The 17,965-nt window shown below is 41.4% G+C and overlaps 1 protein-coding gene across 1 annotated transcript in view; it reads right to left on the reverse strand.

Moving 5' to 3' along the window:
• The window catches only part of TERB1 (telomere repeat binding bouquet formation protein 1), a 93,485-nt gene extending 78,515 nt beyond the window's left edge, over nucleotides 1-14,970 (reverse strand). Inside the window, exon 1 of the mRNA XM_037815596.1 lies at nucleotides 14,653-14,970. Within this exon, the coding sequence (XP_037671524.1) occupies nucleotides 14,653-14,683 (31 nt within the window). The 5' untranslated portion in view covers nucleotides 14,684-14,970. The remainder of the gene's footprint in view (nucleotides 1-14,652) is intronic.
• Nucleotides 14,971-17,965: the final 2,995 nt, after the last annotated feature.

Raw genomic sequence — 17,965 nt, forward strand, 5'->3', positions numbered from 1 at the left:
ATTAGGGAGATGGAAATCAAGACCACAATGGGATATCATCTCACACCAATAAGAATGGCTGCCATTAAACAAACAGGAAGCTACAAATGCTGGAGAAGATGTATAGAAATTGGAACTCTTATTCATTGCTGATGGGACTGTATGATGGTACAGCCACTGTGGGAGACAGTTTGGCAGTTCCTCAGAAAACTAGATACTGATTTACCCTAGAATCTGGCAATCACTTCTCAATATTTACCCAGAAGATCTGAAAGCAGTGACATGAAAAGACATCTGCACACCAATGTTCATAGTGGCACTGTTCACAACTGCCAAGAGATAGAAACAATCCAAGTGTCCTTCAACAGATGAGTGGATAAACAAAATCTGACATATTCATACGATGGAATACTACGCAGCAAGAAGGAACAAGGTTTTGAAACATACAACACCATGGATGAAACTTGAAGACATAATGCTGAGTGAAATAAGCCAGACACAAAAGGAGATGTATTGTATGTTACCACTAATGTGAATTTCATGAACAATGTAAAATAAATTTCTTACATTGTAGAATCTAGGGGACTATAGATAGACAGAAGCTAGTGAAGGGGAAATGATAATCTAATATGTGCAGACATGATGATGATGATGAACTTAACGATATGGGAATGGACAGGTGTGGTTACGGTTCAAATATCAGTGCCACACTGAAGGTGAGTATGTTTGAAAGTGGTTGTTTAAAGGCATGTAATGCCCAGAATAGCACTACAAATATAAATAATTGTTAGTATGATACACTTAGAAGGTATGACACTGGTACAAAGAGTTAACAACAGAGGGTATATGGAAAAATTACCCATTACATAATACAGACTATATTTACTAGGACTATCTTACCAGCACTACACAAATACTAGGGATGAATAATTAGTGGCTGATAAGAGCTCTTCAATGTTTTATGTTATGATAGTTATCTAAAATTGAGAGTGATGATTATACAACTAAGTGAAGATAATGTGAGAAAATGACTATCTTGGAACAGAATATATGTTATGTGAAATTAGGAAACCCCTACTTAATAAATCAGGCCCTCTATCTTGAGGCTTGCTTTTGTGAAACTTAGGGCTGTAAATGGGAGGCTAAGCCTTTATATAATTATACCTAACAGGCACCTCCAGTGAACCTCTTTTGTTGCTCAGATGTGGCCCTTCTCTCTCTAAGCCTAACTTGGCAAATAAATGCATTAATTTCCACCCAACACGGGACATGACTCCCAGGAGAATGAATCTCCCCGATGACATGGGACACAACTCCCAGGAATGAGCCTGGCCCTGGCATTGAGGGATTGAAAACGCCTACTGGACCAAAAGGGGGAAAAGAAAGTTTACAAAATAAGGTTACAGAGGCTAAGACATCTCAAATAGAGTTGAGAGGCTATCCTGGAGGTTTCTCTTATGCAAGCTCCTGCTAGATATCCCAAATGGCCACAGTATGCCATGCCCTTACCAACAGTAGTCCCAAAATACCTAGGTCCCTATCTGAGATTCTATGAAAGATTCACTCACTAAGTTTTATCTCTCAGAATCTTGAATCCACCAAAGTGTTCCAAAGTGTTCCAGACAAGTCCTAAAACCCAGAGGCAACAGCCTCTTCAAGAACAAAAATCAAAAATCAGATGCAGCTCCCTTTCCCATAATGTTGGCATCCCCTTTCAATATGAACAAGTTAGAGTGGTCACTGCCTAGACACCCCTGAAGATCAAGAAAGTGATTAAATGAGAGGATGGAGTAGCAACAGTCAAGATAGGATTTAACAAAGGATTATGAATACTGAAACTTTATATAAATATATATATATTTAGATGCTAGGGTATATTAGAATAATAAGAAAGAAAGAACTGAAATGATGGAACTGTAACCCATAACATTCTTTGATATTTGCTCTATAGCTATTCATTGAATTGTGCTTTGAAAGTTATCACCTTTCTATATATATCCTATATTTCACAAAAAGGAAAGAAGTGAAACTGTAGAACTGTAACCCACAACATTTTTGGAAATTACCTATAAAACTGCTTTTTGAGCTGTATTTTGAAAGTTAATACCTTTCTGTATATGTGATGTGTTTTATAATAATGGAAATAACTGAAGTTGTGAAAAATATGTGCATGATTATATTGTTCTGCCTATGAAATATAGAAATGTAATACATTTGACAATAACAGCATAAAGGAAGTGGGAACAAAGCTGTACTGAAGTACAGAAATCACATCAGAATATAATTTGATCCACAGAAACAAAGAGAACCAAGCAGGGTAAATAAAAGGTCAGTGAAACAAAACTTGTTAGTATACACTTGTTCTCCTTCTTCTCTCAGCTTCTTTAAATGAAATAAAGTAATAAAAAGTAATAATTGTAACAATGAATTGTTGGTTTTTAATATATATATAAATATAATATCTATAACAATAATAACACCAAAAGGGGGGAAGAGGGAAAACAGATACATATGAGTAGTCTCTCTATATCTCACTGGAATTAAGTTAGTGTAAATCTGAAGTAGATTCTGATAAATTAAGATGTATATGGTAAGTCCTAGAGCAATCATTAATAACTTTTAAAATATAGTGTAAAAATCATTAAAGGAATTAAAATTTTACACTATAGAATATTTAATTTAATGAAAAAGAAAGTAATAAAAGAGGAACTGAGGAACAAAAGACACAAGACATAGACACAAAAAGTAAAAAGGCAGTTGTTAATCCAACTATTTTCAAAATAACATTAAAGGTAAACGGATTAAACTGCGGGTGACTGAGCTTGTACCTCGACTTACCAGGCCTGGGCCAGGGGACCTGATATCACCCCCTGGGGAGGGTAGTGGGTACGGGCGTTAGTGCCCTCTGCAGCCCCCCCGAGCCTGGGGAGCGAGGTCAAGGCAGCTCCCTTTTCCTCACCCAAAATGCCACTGACAAGGGAGGCTTGCCGGAGGAAACCGCCTTTCTCCCAACCGCCCTTTCCTCACTTCCTTATCTTACCCGCACACTCCCCTGTGCCAAGGCAACTCCTGCCACCGCCAGCGCGCATGCACCGTGGCCAGAACAACTCCCGCCCGCTGCAACGGCTCCTGCATCCTCTCAGAACCAATCCTAGCCCCTCTCCCTTCAATATTGCCATTTAAGGCTGCTTCACCTCCTTTCCAGCCCTGCCCTTCTTACCAGCCTATATAACCTGTAATCACCCCTGAATAAATCTCTTTGGCGCATACTCCTACTGGATGAAGAGTGTCTTGTCCTTATCGCCGCCCTCCACACCTTGCACGCCTCCCGCCGAGGACCCGGCCAAGTCCTCCGCCTCGCCCTCGCCTCCGGGAAAGAGCCCCCGCCGCCGGTACCCTTTAAGCAGCCCCGAGAGCTGAGGGCTCAGCTACCGGCCGCCCCTCCCCCTAGAAGCAGTAACCGCGACCGCAACTGGTGCCCCGTGTGAGGAAGCGTCTCCACACAACAGTTCGGCAGGTCGCCCGCTCGCCCGGACGCCTCTCCAGCTTCCCGTTTCCTCGCCTGCAAGGTAAGGGCCGCCTCTCCTTCGCCGCTTCCGGAGCCGTGGGAGGTTCACTGCTCCGAAGCCGCTCCTCCCTTCCCCCACGCTCTCTTCGTCCGGTGGGAGTGTGCGCCAAGGAGAGCTCTCTTCGTCCTCTTGTATGTGCACTTCTATAACCCCCGTTCCTCCTAACGCTCTCCCTCTTCCCCTGCATTACTTTGCTGTGGTTCTTTGTATCTTTGTTTCCTCATCTGGCGCCGTGTGCCTCTTTGCAACCGCCCCCCCCCGACTACTCCCGTTGCCAAAGGGCACTGCTTTCCGCTCTCGCCGTCTCCTTCGGCCTTGCGGCCACAGTTTATCTCATTCTCTCTGCTCGGTAAACAACCCCCCCTCCTCCCCCCTCAGCTATGGGTAATCGTCTGTCTACGTGCCAGGCACCTCAAGTTCGTGCTCTAGCGGGTCTCCTAGACACTCATCGCTACAAAGTGTCTGTTCGGCAGCTGCAAGTGTACTGGGACCTCCTGCTGCCCTTTAACCCATGGCTCACCACTTGCCATCTTTGGGACCCTGTTACTTATGATCGTCTTATTGATCAAGTCACTAACGCCATGGAACATGAGAGCAAGCGCTTCCCTCCCGGCTTGCTCCCCACCTTAATAACCATCCGCTCCTGCCTTCAAGGCTCCCTCCCCCCTGATCGAGGCCCCGTTAAATCCAAGGAGGCCCTAGCAACCCAGCCAACAGATTCAGATAGCGATATTAATTCAAATCATGACTCGGACACGGAGTCCTTAGTCGAGCAGATTAACAACGCGCTCGAGGTGACTCCCAAAAAGCAAAATAACACTGCGCCACGCCAAGATGGCGAACTTCCTCCTTCTTTTTCCATCAAGGGGAGGAAATGCTCCGGCGATGACATCAGCCCTAAGCTGGGCCGGAAACCGCGTACGCTTTACCCCGCCCTTCCACAGGGCGGAGCTAGTCCATCATCTTATACCTTGAACCCCGCCCTTTCACAGGGCGGGGCTGATCCACCATCTTGTGTCTTAGCCACGCCCACCGCGCCGCCATCTTGCGACGCTTGGGGCCTCCCACTCCCGCCTCCCCCTTCGGCGAGCTCCCCCTCGGAGCCGCTACCGGCAGCTGCCGCCGCTCCTCCCACCCCACCGGCTAACAACCCCTGGCTGCCTTCTACACCTCAAGGCAACCCTTGGGGCAACGCTCCCCCTACCCCCACTCCCGCGCCAAGCCCTCTGCAAGCGCGTCCTCCTTTCTCTCGTGCTTTTCGCTGCTTTCCTCTTAACCTTGCCCCCACCCCACAGAAACCGTATGACTGGTATCCCATTGACTCAAATACTATCAAGCAGCTTCGCAGGGCCATCAAGGAGGACGGGTTAGGTAGCCCATACGCTTCCCAAATACTGCAGGATCTCGGCATGGACTATTGCATCCCCCAAGACTGGGCCTCGCTTGCCCGTTCCATTCTTAACCCCGGTCAGTTTGTTGACTGGCGTGCTCACTTCCAGGCAGAAGCAGCTAAGCAAAGTGAGCAAGACGCAGCCATTGGAGTCTATCATCCCCCCGAAGCCTACTTGGGCACGGGAGCGTTTATAAACGCATCTGCCTATATTAATGCGCCTGCCGCCTTTTGGCCTATCCTCAGAGGCATCGCCTTACGCGCATTTGCCAACTGCTCTGCCTGTCGGCCTAATAAATTCACCAAGCTCTTCCAGGAGCCGAGTAAGCCTTTCGCCACCTTTGTCTCCAGAGTCGAAGAAACCTGCGCTCAAAAGGTAAGTGATCCCCAGGCCCAATATTACATGTGCCCATCCTCAAATCCTGGAAAATCGTACTGTAATTCCCCCAACAAGTACTACTGTGCATACTGGGGGTGTGAAACACTAACCACTAATTGGAAGCCTCCTGTTCCTGATCATTACCTTACCCTAAAGTGGGCCCCTACAGGGTGCAAACTCCCTACAGTTAACTGGCTCGGCCAAGAAAGTGAGGGATCCTGCACACATCTTAATCTTACAGTGCAGCTCCCCACTAATCCCTCCTGGTTACTCGGTCAAACTTGGGGCTTCAGAATCTATGAAAAAGGAGCCGACCGAGGATCACTTATTCTAATAAAAAAGGAGGCTGTAAACCAACCAGGCCAAAATACTGCATTAAGAACACCCTCTGGCACAGGTCCCAATAAAGTCATTAACCCCCTTTTTCCACAGCTCTCCAGCCGCACCTCAGCTGCAAACAACGCATCGCCAACCCCACCACCCCAGCTTCCTCTGCCCCCTTCTCGTTATTCCTCTCCTCTCCTCAGCCTCATCCAAGCCGCCTTTACCTCAGTGAACTCCTCCAACCCCAATTTTACCTCATCCTGCTGGCTCTGCCTCTCTACCTCTTCCTCACTGTACGAGCCCGTTGCCTCCAACCTCTCCTTTTCAGAAAGCACAGAAAACAGCCCCTTGGAATGCAATTGGAATACCTCTGCCGTCCCCCTAACCTTTCATTCAGTCTCCTATACGGGAAAGTGCGTCCGCCCTCGCTCCATTAGCTCTCCCGACCTCACTGCCTGTGCCAGCTACTCATCTCCCAGCAGCTCGGCAAAATTTCTCATTCCTCATAACTCCTCCCAATGGCTCTGCTCCTCTACAGGACTTACCCCCTGTCTCAGCACGAATATCATCAGTGAATATAAAGAAACCTGCCTCCTAATTGTCCTTATCCCTAGGGTCTTATACCACAGTGAAGAAGACTTCTTCCTCCGTCTGGAAAGAACTGCAGCTCCTGCCCTTCTGCAAAAGCGAGAGTCCATCACCGCCCTCACAATTGCCTCCCTCCTAGGTCTTGCCGGCACTGGCACCGGAATCGCTGCACTAGCCAGTCAAGGCTCCGCCCTAACTCACCTCAGGGCGGCTGTTGACGAAGACATTCATCACTTACAAAACGCTATTTACCATCTAAAAAATTCTGTCAATTCCCTCTCTGAGGCAGTGCTCCAAAACCGCCGAGGTCTTGACCTTCTCCTCCTCAAAGAAGGAGGCCTCTGCGCCGCCCTAGAAGAAGAGTGCTATGTATATGCCAATTCCACAGGTCTCGTCGAGGACAGCCTGAAAAGGGTCCGAGAGGGACTGGAAAAGCGTAAAAGAGATCGTGAAGCCACCAGTTATTGGTCCAGTTTTTTCACTCCCATTCTCCCATATATCCTTCCTTTTCTTGGCCCCTTATTAATAATTATTCTAGCTCTCATCTTAGGACCCTGCCTCATCCGCAAAATTGTCCAGCTTGTAAGAAAACAAACAGATGCCATTTTTTCCTCGTTCGTGCAAATCCAGTATCAGCGACTCGCCACCTCTAACGCCCCCCACTCCAAGATGACAGCCAACCCTCCACAACCTCAACGCCACCGGTCAACTCGCCAACCGCGAGGCCCTTCTCAATCACCTGAACATCGCTCTCACCTCGAGTTCCAGCTTCTCTAAACCCCTGAACTTTAAACCCCTCACCTTCGCCCAGCCCGCTGCAGCGAAGCCATTGTCAAGCGCCCGGGCACCACACCAACACTGAGCTCCAGCCTCGCTGAGCCACCGTCAACCCCTTTTTCCCTTCCCTGACCTCCCCCTTCCCTCACCCTTAGCGGGCCTCTCCGATAAAGCCTCTTCCTCTAATTAGAAAAGAAAGGGGAATTGCGGGTGACTGAGCTTGTACCTCGACTTACCAGGCCTGGGCCAGGGGACCTGATATCACCCCCTGGGGAGGGTAGTGGGTACGGGCGTTAGTGCCCTCTGCAGCCCCCCCGAGCCTGGGGAGCGAGGTCAAGGCAGCTCCCTTTTCCTCACCCAAAATGCCACTGACAAGGGAGGCTTGCCGGAGGAAACCGCCTTTCTCCCAACCGCCCTTTCCTCACTTCCTTATCTTACCCGCACACTCCCCTGTGCCAAGGCAACTCCTGCCACCGCCAGCGCGCATGCACCGTGGCCAGAACAACTCCCGCCCGCTGCAACGGCTCCTGCGTCCTCTCAGAACCAATCCTAGCCCCTCTCCCTTCAATATTGCCATTTAAGGCTGCTTCACCTCCTTTCCAGCCCTGCCCTTCTTACCAGCCTATATAACCTGTAATCACCCCTGAATAAATCTCTCTCTTTGGCGCATACTCCTACTGGATGAAGAGTGTCTTGTCCTTATCGCCGCCCTCCACACCTTGCACGCCTCCCGCCGAGGACCTGGCCAAGTCCTCCGCCTCGCCCTCGCCTCCGGGAAAGAGCCCCCACCGCCGGTACCCTTTAAGCAGCCCCGAGAGCTGAGGGCTCCGCTACCGGCCGCCACTCCCCCCAGAAGCAGTAACCGCGACCGCATTAAACAATACAATCAAAAGGCAGATCATCAGACTGGATTAGAAAAACAAGATCCAACTACATTGCTGTCTACAGAAGACACACTTTAGACTGATACAAGCAGGCTGAAAGCAAAAAAGATGTAAAAAGAGTGTGCAAATAGCAAGCATAAAAAAAGCTGAAGTGGCTGTACTAATAGCAGACAAAATAGACTTTAAAACAAGAACTGTTTGTAGAGATAAATACAGACATTTTATTATATTAAATGCATCAATCTATAAGGAAAAAATAAAAATTATAAACATATGTGCACCTAACAACAGAGTCCCAAAATACATGATGCAAAGACTGACAGAAGTAAAGAAAGAAGCACACAATTCAACAGTAATAATTGGAGACTTCAAAATCCTACTTTCAATAATGGATAGAACACTATAACAACACTATAAAGTAACTTTTGACAACACTATAACAACACTATAAACTCAATAGACCTAACACTTCTAACACACATAACTCCATCCAACAACAGCAGAATACACATTCTTTCCAAGCACAAAACATGGAACATTCTCCAGGGCATACGAGATGCTAGGCCATAAAGCAAGTCTCAATAAATTTCAAATGACTGAAATCATTCATAGTATGTTCTCTAAACCCAAAGGAGTGAAATTAGAAATCAGTAACAGAAAGAAATTTGGGAAATCCAAAAATATATAAAAATTAAACAACACACTGCAAAATAACCAATGGGTCAAAGTAGCAAAGTATTTGAAAAATATTTTGAGATATATGAAAATGAAGACATGCCAAAACATATGGAATTCCACTAAAGTAGTGTGTAAATGCCTACATTTAAAAATGAAGAAAGATCTCAAATCAACCTAACCTTCCATCTTAAGACATTGGAAAAAGAAGAGCAAACAACCTAAAGCATGCAGAAGGAAGGAAACTAATATAGATTAGAATGGAAAATAATGAAATCAACACAGGAAAACAATAGAGAAAAATCAACAAAACCAAACATTGGTTCTGTAAGAAGCTCAACAATATTGACAAACCTTTAGCTAGACTGACCAAGAGAAAAACAGAAAAGACTCAAATTATTAATATCAGGAATGAAAGGGGGGATATTATTGCTGATAATACAGAAAAAAAGATTATCAGAAAATACTATGAACAACAGTAGGCCAACAAATTAGATAACTTGGATTAAATAGAAAAATTCCTATAAAATGACAAAAATGGACTCAAGGAGAAGTAGGAAAGCCAATAAATCCATAACAAGTAAAAAGACTGAATCGGCAATTTTAATAAACCCAATAGGCCCAGATGGCTTCACTGATGAATTCTACCAAACATTTTAAAAAGAATTAACATCAATTTTTCACAAATTCTTCAAAATAATAAAAGAGGAGGGAGCCCTTCTCAACTCATTCCAGGAGACCAGTATTACCCTGATAGCAAAACCAGACAAAAACATTTCAAGAAAACTATAACCAATATTCCTTGTGGATACAGACACAAAAATATTCAACAAAATACTAGCAAACTGAATCAAGCAATATATAAAGAGGATTATTTGCCATGACCAAATGACATTTATCCCAGTGTTCCAGTTTACTAATGCCATTATGCAAAATACCAGAAAGGGATTGGCTTTTATAAAGGGGGGTTATTCAGTTACAGAGTTACAGTCTTAAGGCCATAAAGTGTCCAAAGTAAGACATCAACAATAGGGTACCTCCACTGAAAAATGGCCATTGGCATTCGGAAAACCTCTGTTAGCTGGGAAGGCATGTGGCTGGTGTCTGCTTGCTCCCAGGTTGCATTTCAAAATGGCATTCTCCAAAATGTCAGTGTCAGCTTTCAATGGCCATCTTCAAAGTGTTTCTCTAAGCTGCAGCACTGAGGTCCTTCTGTTTGTGAGCTCTTTTATAGAACGCCACTGATTAAATAACGAACCATGCTAAATGGGCAGGGACACACATCCATGAAAATAATCTAATCAAATGTATTATCCACAGTTGGGTGGGTCACATCTCCATGGAAACAACCTAATCCAAAGATTCCAACCTAATCAACACTAATACCTCTGCCTCCACAAGACTGCATTAAAGAACATGGCGTTTTGGGGGACATAATACATGCAAACGGGAATGCAAGTTTGGTTCAACAAACAAAAAACAAAATCAATGTAATTTAGCACCCCTTCATGATAAAAACAACCAATACACTAGGAACTGAAGAAATTTCCCTCAACCTGATAAGGGTCATCTACAAAAAACCCACAGCTAACATCTACTTAATTGTGAAATATTGAATGATTTTCCCCTAAAATTAGGAACAATACAAGGATGTCCACTTTTACCACTTCTAGTCAACACTGTACTGGAGACTCTAGTCAGGGCAATTGCAAGAAAAAGAAACAAAAGGCATATGAATTGGAAAGGAAGTAGTAACCCTATCTCCATTTGCAGATAACATGATCTTGAATTAGTAATACACTAAAAAGTCTATTAGAGCTAACAAACAAGTTCAGCAAGACTGTAGGATAGAAGATCAATATAAAAAAATCAATTGTGTTTGAATACACTAGCAATGAAAAATCTTAAGGGATAAAAAAATAAATTCCACTGGCAATAGCATCAAAATATATAAAATATTAAGAATAAATTTAACAAAAAAGTGCAAAACTTACGCTCGGAAAACTATAAAACATTATTAAAGGAAAGTAAACTTTATTAAACAGAAAGACATCCCTCCCATGTTCATGGATTGGAAGACAGTATTGTTGAGATGGCAAATACTCCCAAAACTGATCTATAGATTCAATACAAGGTCTATTAAAATAAATCCCAGCTGAATTCCTTGCAGAAACTGACAAGCTGATCATAAAATTCATACGGAAATATAGGGAACCCAAAGAGCCACAACAATCTTGAAATAAAGTGCAGGACTCATACCTCCCAATTTCCAAACTTACTACATAGCTCCAGTAAGCAAAACAATGTGGTACTGACATAAAGACAGACATTTAGATCAATGGAATAGAATTGAGAGTTCATAAACAAACCCTCACATATATGGTCAATTGATTTTCAACAAGGGAGCCAAAACAATTCAATGAGGAAAAAAATAGTCTTTCAACAAATGATGCTGGGAAAACTGGAGAACCACATGCAAAAGAATGAAGCTGAACCCCTACTTCATTTCATATGCAAAAATTAACTTGAAATGGGTCAAAACTCTAAATGTTAAGACTCTTAGAAGAAAAATTAGGGGTAAATCTTTGTGATCTTGGATTAGCAATCCATTTCTCAGATAAGAAAGTGACAAAAAATTAGTTAAGCTGCACTTCATTAAAATTAAAAACTTCTGTTCTGCAAAGGACACCATTAATAAAGTGAAAAAGCAATTCATACAGTGGGGAAAATATATGCAAATCGTATATCTAATACAATACTTGTATCTAGAATATATAAGGAACTCATACAACTCAACAAGAAAAAAAAATTAAAATAAAAAGACAAAAATGGGTAAAGGATCTGAACACATATTTCCCCAAAGAAGATATACAAATGGCCAATAAGAACATGAAGAGATACTCAATATCATTAGCCATCAGGAAAACACAAACACAAACCACAATTAGATACTACTTAACATCCACTAGGATGACTATAATCAAAAAGCAGATAATAACAAGTGTTGGGAAGGATATGGAGAAAATGAAACCCTTATACATTGCTAGTGGGGATATTAAAATGGTGCCGCCATTTTAAACAGTCCTGCAGTTCCTCAAAAGGTTAAACATCGAATTACCATATGACCCAGCAATTCCCCTCCTATGTATATACCTCAGAGAAAAGAAAATATATGTCCACACAAAAAACATGTATACAAATGTATACAGCATTATTCATAATGGCCGGAAAGTGGAAACAACCTAAATATCCATCAACTGATGAATGATAAATAAAATGTGGCCTATCTATACAATTTAATATTATTTGGCAATAAAAGGAAATGAAGTACTGATACATGCTACAATATGGATGAACCTTGAAAACATTATGCCAAGTGAAAGAAACCAGTGACAAAGGACCACATAGTATATGATTCTATTTTTATGAAATGTCCAGAATAGGCAAATCTATAGGGACAGAAAGGTTAGAGGATGCTAGGACTGGGGGTCGGGGAGAGGATGACTGTTAAAGGGCATTCTTTTGGAGTTGACGAAAATGTTTTAAAAGTGATTGCAGTGATGGGTGCACAACTCTGTGAATATACTAAAAAACACTGAACTGTATATACTAGAAACCACTGAAATGGGTGAATTGTGTGGTATGTCAATTACATATTAATAAAACTGTTATATATGTAACAGTTACTGGTGTGCTTCTACAGTTGACCAAATGACCAAAGCAGCCCCAGTCATAGTTCTTTTAGATGGCTGAAGTGGATACAGTTGAAACTCTATTTGGCTTTTAACTTCCAAGGCCAAACTTGGGACACTTGTCATTAATTAGAACAGTTCAATCACTGATATTTTGTACTCTATTATTTCACTTTCTGAATACATCCCCTAATTCTTTCAACTCTCTTATTCCTTTATTCTTATATTTACTCCTTGACCTCTAAGACCTCCAATCCCTTTACTCCTCTTCTCCAAGACTTCAAGCTGCAATTCCTTCCCTATTCATCCCAAATCTCATGCTTCATCTCCTCAATCATTATCTTCTTAGGATTCCTTTGACTCCTTATCCTTTTACTAAATATGTCCTACAATCCCAACCATGATTTAAAAATTCTTTTCTTTCTCTTGTCTTTCTACCAAAATTTGGGTATTGCTAGGGTAAGAAAAACCCAAAGCATTACATATACTTGGTATGCATTCCAAGTTACAAGCCCCAACACTATTTAGCAATCCCATCCATGGCCAGCACTAACTCCCATTCCCTTCTGCTTCCTCTCCCATTTTCCTTACCACTATTCCAAACCTTCAGCCCTCTTCAAACCTCCAACCCCAGTCCTGCATCTCACTTCCTTATATTTTATATCTTGATTTGAGTTTCCCCAAAAACAGACCCTGAAACAAAGATTTGAGTACAAGTATGTTTCTGAAAGGTGATCCCAGGAAACACTGGAAGGGAAGTGAGATAGGAAAGGGAAGGCAGCCAGAAGAGAATTCCTTGTCAAGCAATTTATTATTAAAGGTAACTGGAGCTCAAACCCACTAGGAAGCTCTGGGAGCAAGCATAGAAGTATGTGCCTCAGAGTCATCCCATCCAAAGGGTGAAGGGTATTTATCCAACAACTCCCATCAGCAATTGATTTATTGACGGCTGCTCCCAGGAAAAGGACCTTAATTATCTGGCATCTATGACCTGCCTTGCCCCCTGGGCAAAAGCAAGTCACAAATGCCATAAACTCTCAATCAAAAGCATACAAAATTCTCAAAACACTTTCCACAACACAGAATTCCTACAAAAATATCTGTAGCCACAGCCATCCTTATCCCCTCCATAATATCAAAACAGGTATCCAATCATTCACCTGTGCTCTGGGATCCTGTAGTGATCAACTATAGTGAGTGAGCAATATAGTCTTTCTTCCCAGAATGATTTCCTTACTCTGGGTTTCCCAGTTATACAAACTGATACATTTCCTTTTTGTTTGAACCAGTTTGAGTTGGACTTCTCTCACATGCTACTCAAAAAGCATTATTACAGTCCAATGACCTCTTTAGGGATCTATTCATTTACTAATTTAACAAATCTTTATTGAGTGTCTACTATACATCCACTCTGTACCAGACGGAGATTCTGACCCCAAAGAACTCACAGTTGCTGATGGAGACAGAGAAGGATAGGGATAATTTCTCATAATGTGATAAATGGTCTGAGAAGGACATCAACAATTATTCCCTTTCTCTCCAATTTCTTCAACGTCTCCCTTTCCAACAGTCCCTTTACCTCTTCCTATATTCTCGTCTCTACACCCCTTAAGACTCCCTTAGCATTGCAACCTCTTTCTAGCTATTGTTGTGTATAATCAGTCAAGCTTTTAAGAAGGGTGTGCTATTCATACTGTCTCCATATCCTCATCTCCCATTCAGACCTCGATATACTACAATCTGGCTAAAATTTATTAAATTACTTCTAATAAACAAGTAACTGCCTACATGCAAACTCCAGTGGATAATTCAGTCCTTATCTGGGACATGTAACACTGATGCTCTTAATAATTTCTTTCTCATGAAGCATGCTACTAAGGCTCTGACTTCCCAGATACCACTCTACAGGCTCTCCTTTCATTTTTCTGAAAATTTTCCTCAGTCTGTTTGTTTGTTTGTTTTGAGGATCTTCTTCCTTAGCCAAACCCTTATACGATGATATGCCATAGGGAACACTAGTCCTCTTTTTTCTCTCTAATTCAATATTTCCTCTCTGGGTATGACTTCCAATTCTATCTTTGTGAGGATGATGCTGAAATCTTAACCTCCAGGCACATTTTGATGGTGGTTCTTTCAAGGTTCCACAGTTCTTTGTATATGCCTCCATTAAATCAGTTATCATATGGTGTTCTAATTATCAGCACATCTTGTCCCCAAATAGAATGTCAGTTTCCTGAAGCCAGGAATTATGACAGGCATAAAGCAGGTGTTCAATAAATAGTTAAGCAAATTCCTGAATGATTCTTGTTTCCTGGATCTTGTCAAATAATCTACAGTATATCCCACAAATATATTACAAAACTAACTCCAGATATATGATCCATGAATTTCTCACCTTGTATTTTCTTGGTATCCTCACTTTCCATGCTTGTCTGTATTCTTTTTCCTTACATTTCATCTATAAGATAAAGGTATTTTCTCAAGTTAGATCATTGTTTAAGATTACCAGAGATATAAATGCAAAGGGGATAGGAAAACAATGGTTTTCTTAAAGTCAGAAAACCAGGGATTGGATCTGCAATTTATTAGATATGTGATACTGGGCTTAAGTTCTCTAAGGTTCAGTTTCTTCATCTGTAAAATAGGAATAATATTCCTACTTAAGAGAGTCATTATAAAAACTAAAATTGAAAACATTCATAAACGTATCTGGCATTCTTAAGCACTATAGGCTTAAGAAAATTTTTTGAACAAGCAAGTAACTGAATGACTGAATCTAACTGCCCTGCCTCTCCTCCCACTTCCTTTTTTTCTTTCCTATAAATTATCATCTCATAGTCTCAGATTGGGCACCCCGCCATGAATCAGAGGCTTAAACACACACAATCACATGCACACTTTAGATCTGCATTTCTCTTCACAAGCTAAAGCTAATACTTCCAACAGTCTGTGGGTTTTATGACATGTTATTATTTCACCATTAAGTTTAATATTTGTGTGTGTGTGTGTGTGTGTGTGTATATATATAATTTGTTAGAAGAATCTTTTAAATAACTGGCAACCCTGATTTAACCTCTCAATTGCTCTTTAACTAACTGGCAACCCTGATTTAACCTCTCACATGCTCTTTTAAATAACTGGCAACCCTGATTTAACCTCTCACATACTCTTTTAAATAACTGGCAACCCTGATTTAACCTCTCGCATGCCTTATTTTTAAATGCTAAACTAATTATTTAGTAAAATGTATATGTCCAGTTGACATCTTAGTGCAACATATCAGGACTGACAAAACTCTAAAATTCTTATTTACTCCAACACCATGTGGTTAAAGGAAGATTACTAATTATTCTTTCAATTTTTCATTCTCTCAAAATGAAAAAATTCCTCAACAAAATACTTTTAAAAAACAATAAATGTGAATGTCTCTTATAAAGTAATATAGAAATACATACTAGTTTTGCCATTTCTTTACCTAAATAGTCTGTTAAAAGAAGAAAGGTTAGGTGCCTTATAGTATAGCCACAGGATAGAATATTGTAACAAGAATCTTATTATTTATTAGAAATGTTTAGTAGTAAGGAAAAATGCTATATTATAATGTTACCCAAAAAGAGTAACACTCAAAATTTTATTTATAGTACAATCCCAATTATTTAAAGGCAAACATAAAATAAAAGTGGGTGGAAAGATAGCAACATATTAACTCTTGTTGCCTTTAGGTGGTGGTTTCAGGGTATTTTATTCTACTGTTTTTTTATTTTTCACAATTTTTATAATAATAATAGCTTCTAACATCCCCAGTAAGTGCCTCTCAGAGGCCAGGCTCTGTTCTATACACCTTATAACTATTATCTTTTCATTCTTCACAACAACCTTAATTAAGGAGCTATAAGGATGAAGAATGAGGAGTGGTTAAACAATTTGCCCAGATTCACACAGCTAGTAAGTTCCATTGCTGGAATGGGAACCAAGAAAATCTAAGGCCAGGGCCTACACGTTTATCCTCTATTATACTGCTCCTCCTCCCCCATATATAAATATATGTTACCACTGAGCAAATGGATTAAAATTTAGAAAAAGACTAGATAATAAATGAATGTTAAAAAAAAATAGACTCATATTCCATGTGAATGTTTTAGCTTCGTGGGAAAGTTTAAGGAATATTTCCTTAGATTTATTTAGCCAACCTATTCTGCTACTTAATATAATTTTATTTTTAAAGAGGGATAATGTATAATTTTTAAGTATGTCTTGAAATTGAAACTGACGACACACACATTACCTTTGCCTTCTCTTTTCTCCCATTTTCTTTTCTTACACTGTTTTCTAATAAGTGGTTACTTTGCCATGTAAAATTAGATAAAGTTTGCCAGTTGCCTAGTAGTGTTAAGTCATCTATTTACTAGCTATGTGCTTAAAAACATCCACAGCAAAGGACAAGTTATAACTTTCAAGGAATTGATCAATGTAAAATTATATTTCAAATTATATTTCAAATTATATTTCAAATTATAAAAAAAATCTGTCAAATAAAGCAGATTATGCAGTGCTTTCAGTAATTTAGTGAACAGATACAAACTGTCATGAACAAGATTTCAAAATTCTTCATCTGCATTATCACAGAAAAAAAGAAAAGTGTTATTCCAGGTAACAGGAAGAACCTAGACCATTTACTGGTTTCACTCAATCTACTCCCAAAAACAATACCATGAACTCAAATTCAAATTTCAGCAAGAAAACTAGCTGAACATTCCTTTTACCTAGACTAGCAAACGTTATCAAAAGCTTTTTGAAATTTAAATACCACCCCCAAGATATCAGAAAGAAATTGTATCTTTTGTGCAAACTCTGATAGAGCTGAAAATCCCACTTCTAATTGCTGCCTTTAAATTTTTGACGGTGAATACCCAGCCTGGAATCATACATAGCACACAACTTCTCTAAATAAGGCAATGCAAGAGAGAAAGGGCAAATATGCAGGTTCATATAATATATATTTTACAATATAATAGTTTAAAGGGATTAAGAAGTAACAATCAGGTCCCAGAAACACTATATACCAGAAGTCAGTTCACTTCACAATAACATCCAGACACCGTAGATTGCAGCAGCCCTTTCCTATAAATCCTCATCAGTTTCCACAGGTAATAATCTTTCCAAGGAGGCAAGCTAATTCTGCCCAGTTTCCTCAATGTTCACTCAAAAGTATCTGCTATAGCCTGGCTCACCTAAAAAGCTGGAAAAACTCCTTTTAAAGAGCATATGTGGTCCCTCAGGCTCCTCCAAACCAGGGTTCTCAACTCCTGCGAGGCATCAGGGCGCTGGTTAAAGGCGGGGTCCCGTCCCTCCACGGGCCAGGCACCGGCAGCGGGTGGGGCCAACAATCCACCCATTAACACGCCCTCCCCCCATCAGGTGATTTTGGAATCCGTGGTTCGGACCACGATTTGGGAAATGGTCTCTTCAGTGGTTCCCAACCCTTCGGTACATCAGAATCACCTGGGCAACTTCTAAAACACGCAGGAGCCCCGGAATTCTAAAGTGCAGTCGGGGGCGAGAACTGCCAGGCTCTAGGCACCTGACTAAACGGTACATGACAATCATCTTTCCCCACTAGCTGCTTTGGGGACTGCGAGCAAGGTCTGTTGCCTCTTCAGGAAGGCCCCTTCCGCAAAGCTTAACCCACCCCCTCAAGTGGGCCGGTT

This window comes from Choloepus didactylus, chromosome 22, assembly GCF_015220235.1.
Source record: "Choloepus didactylus isolate mChoDid1 chromosome 22, mChoDid1.pri, whole genome shotgun sequence".
Taxonomy (NCBI): domain Eukaryota; kingdom Metazoa; phylum Chordata; class Mammalia; order Pilosa; family Megalonychidae; genus Choloepus; species Choloepus didactylus.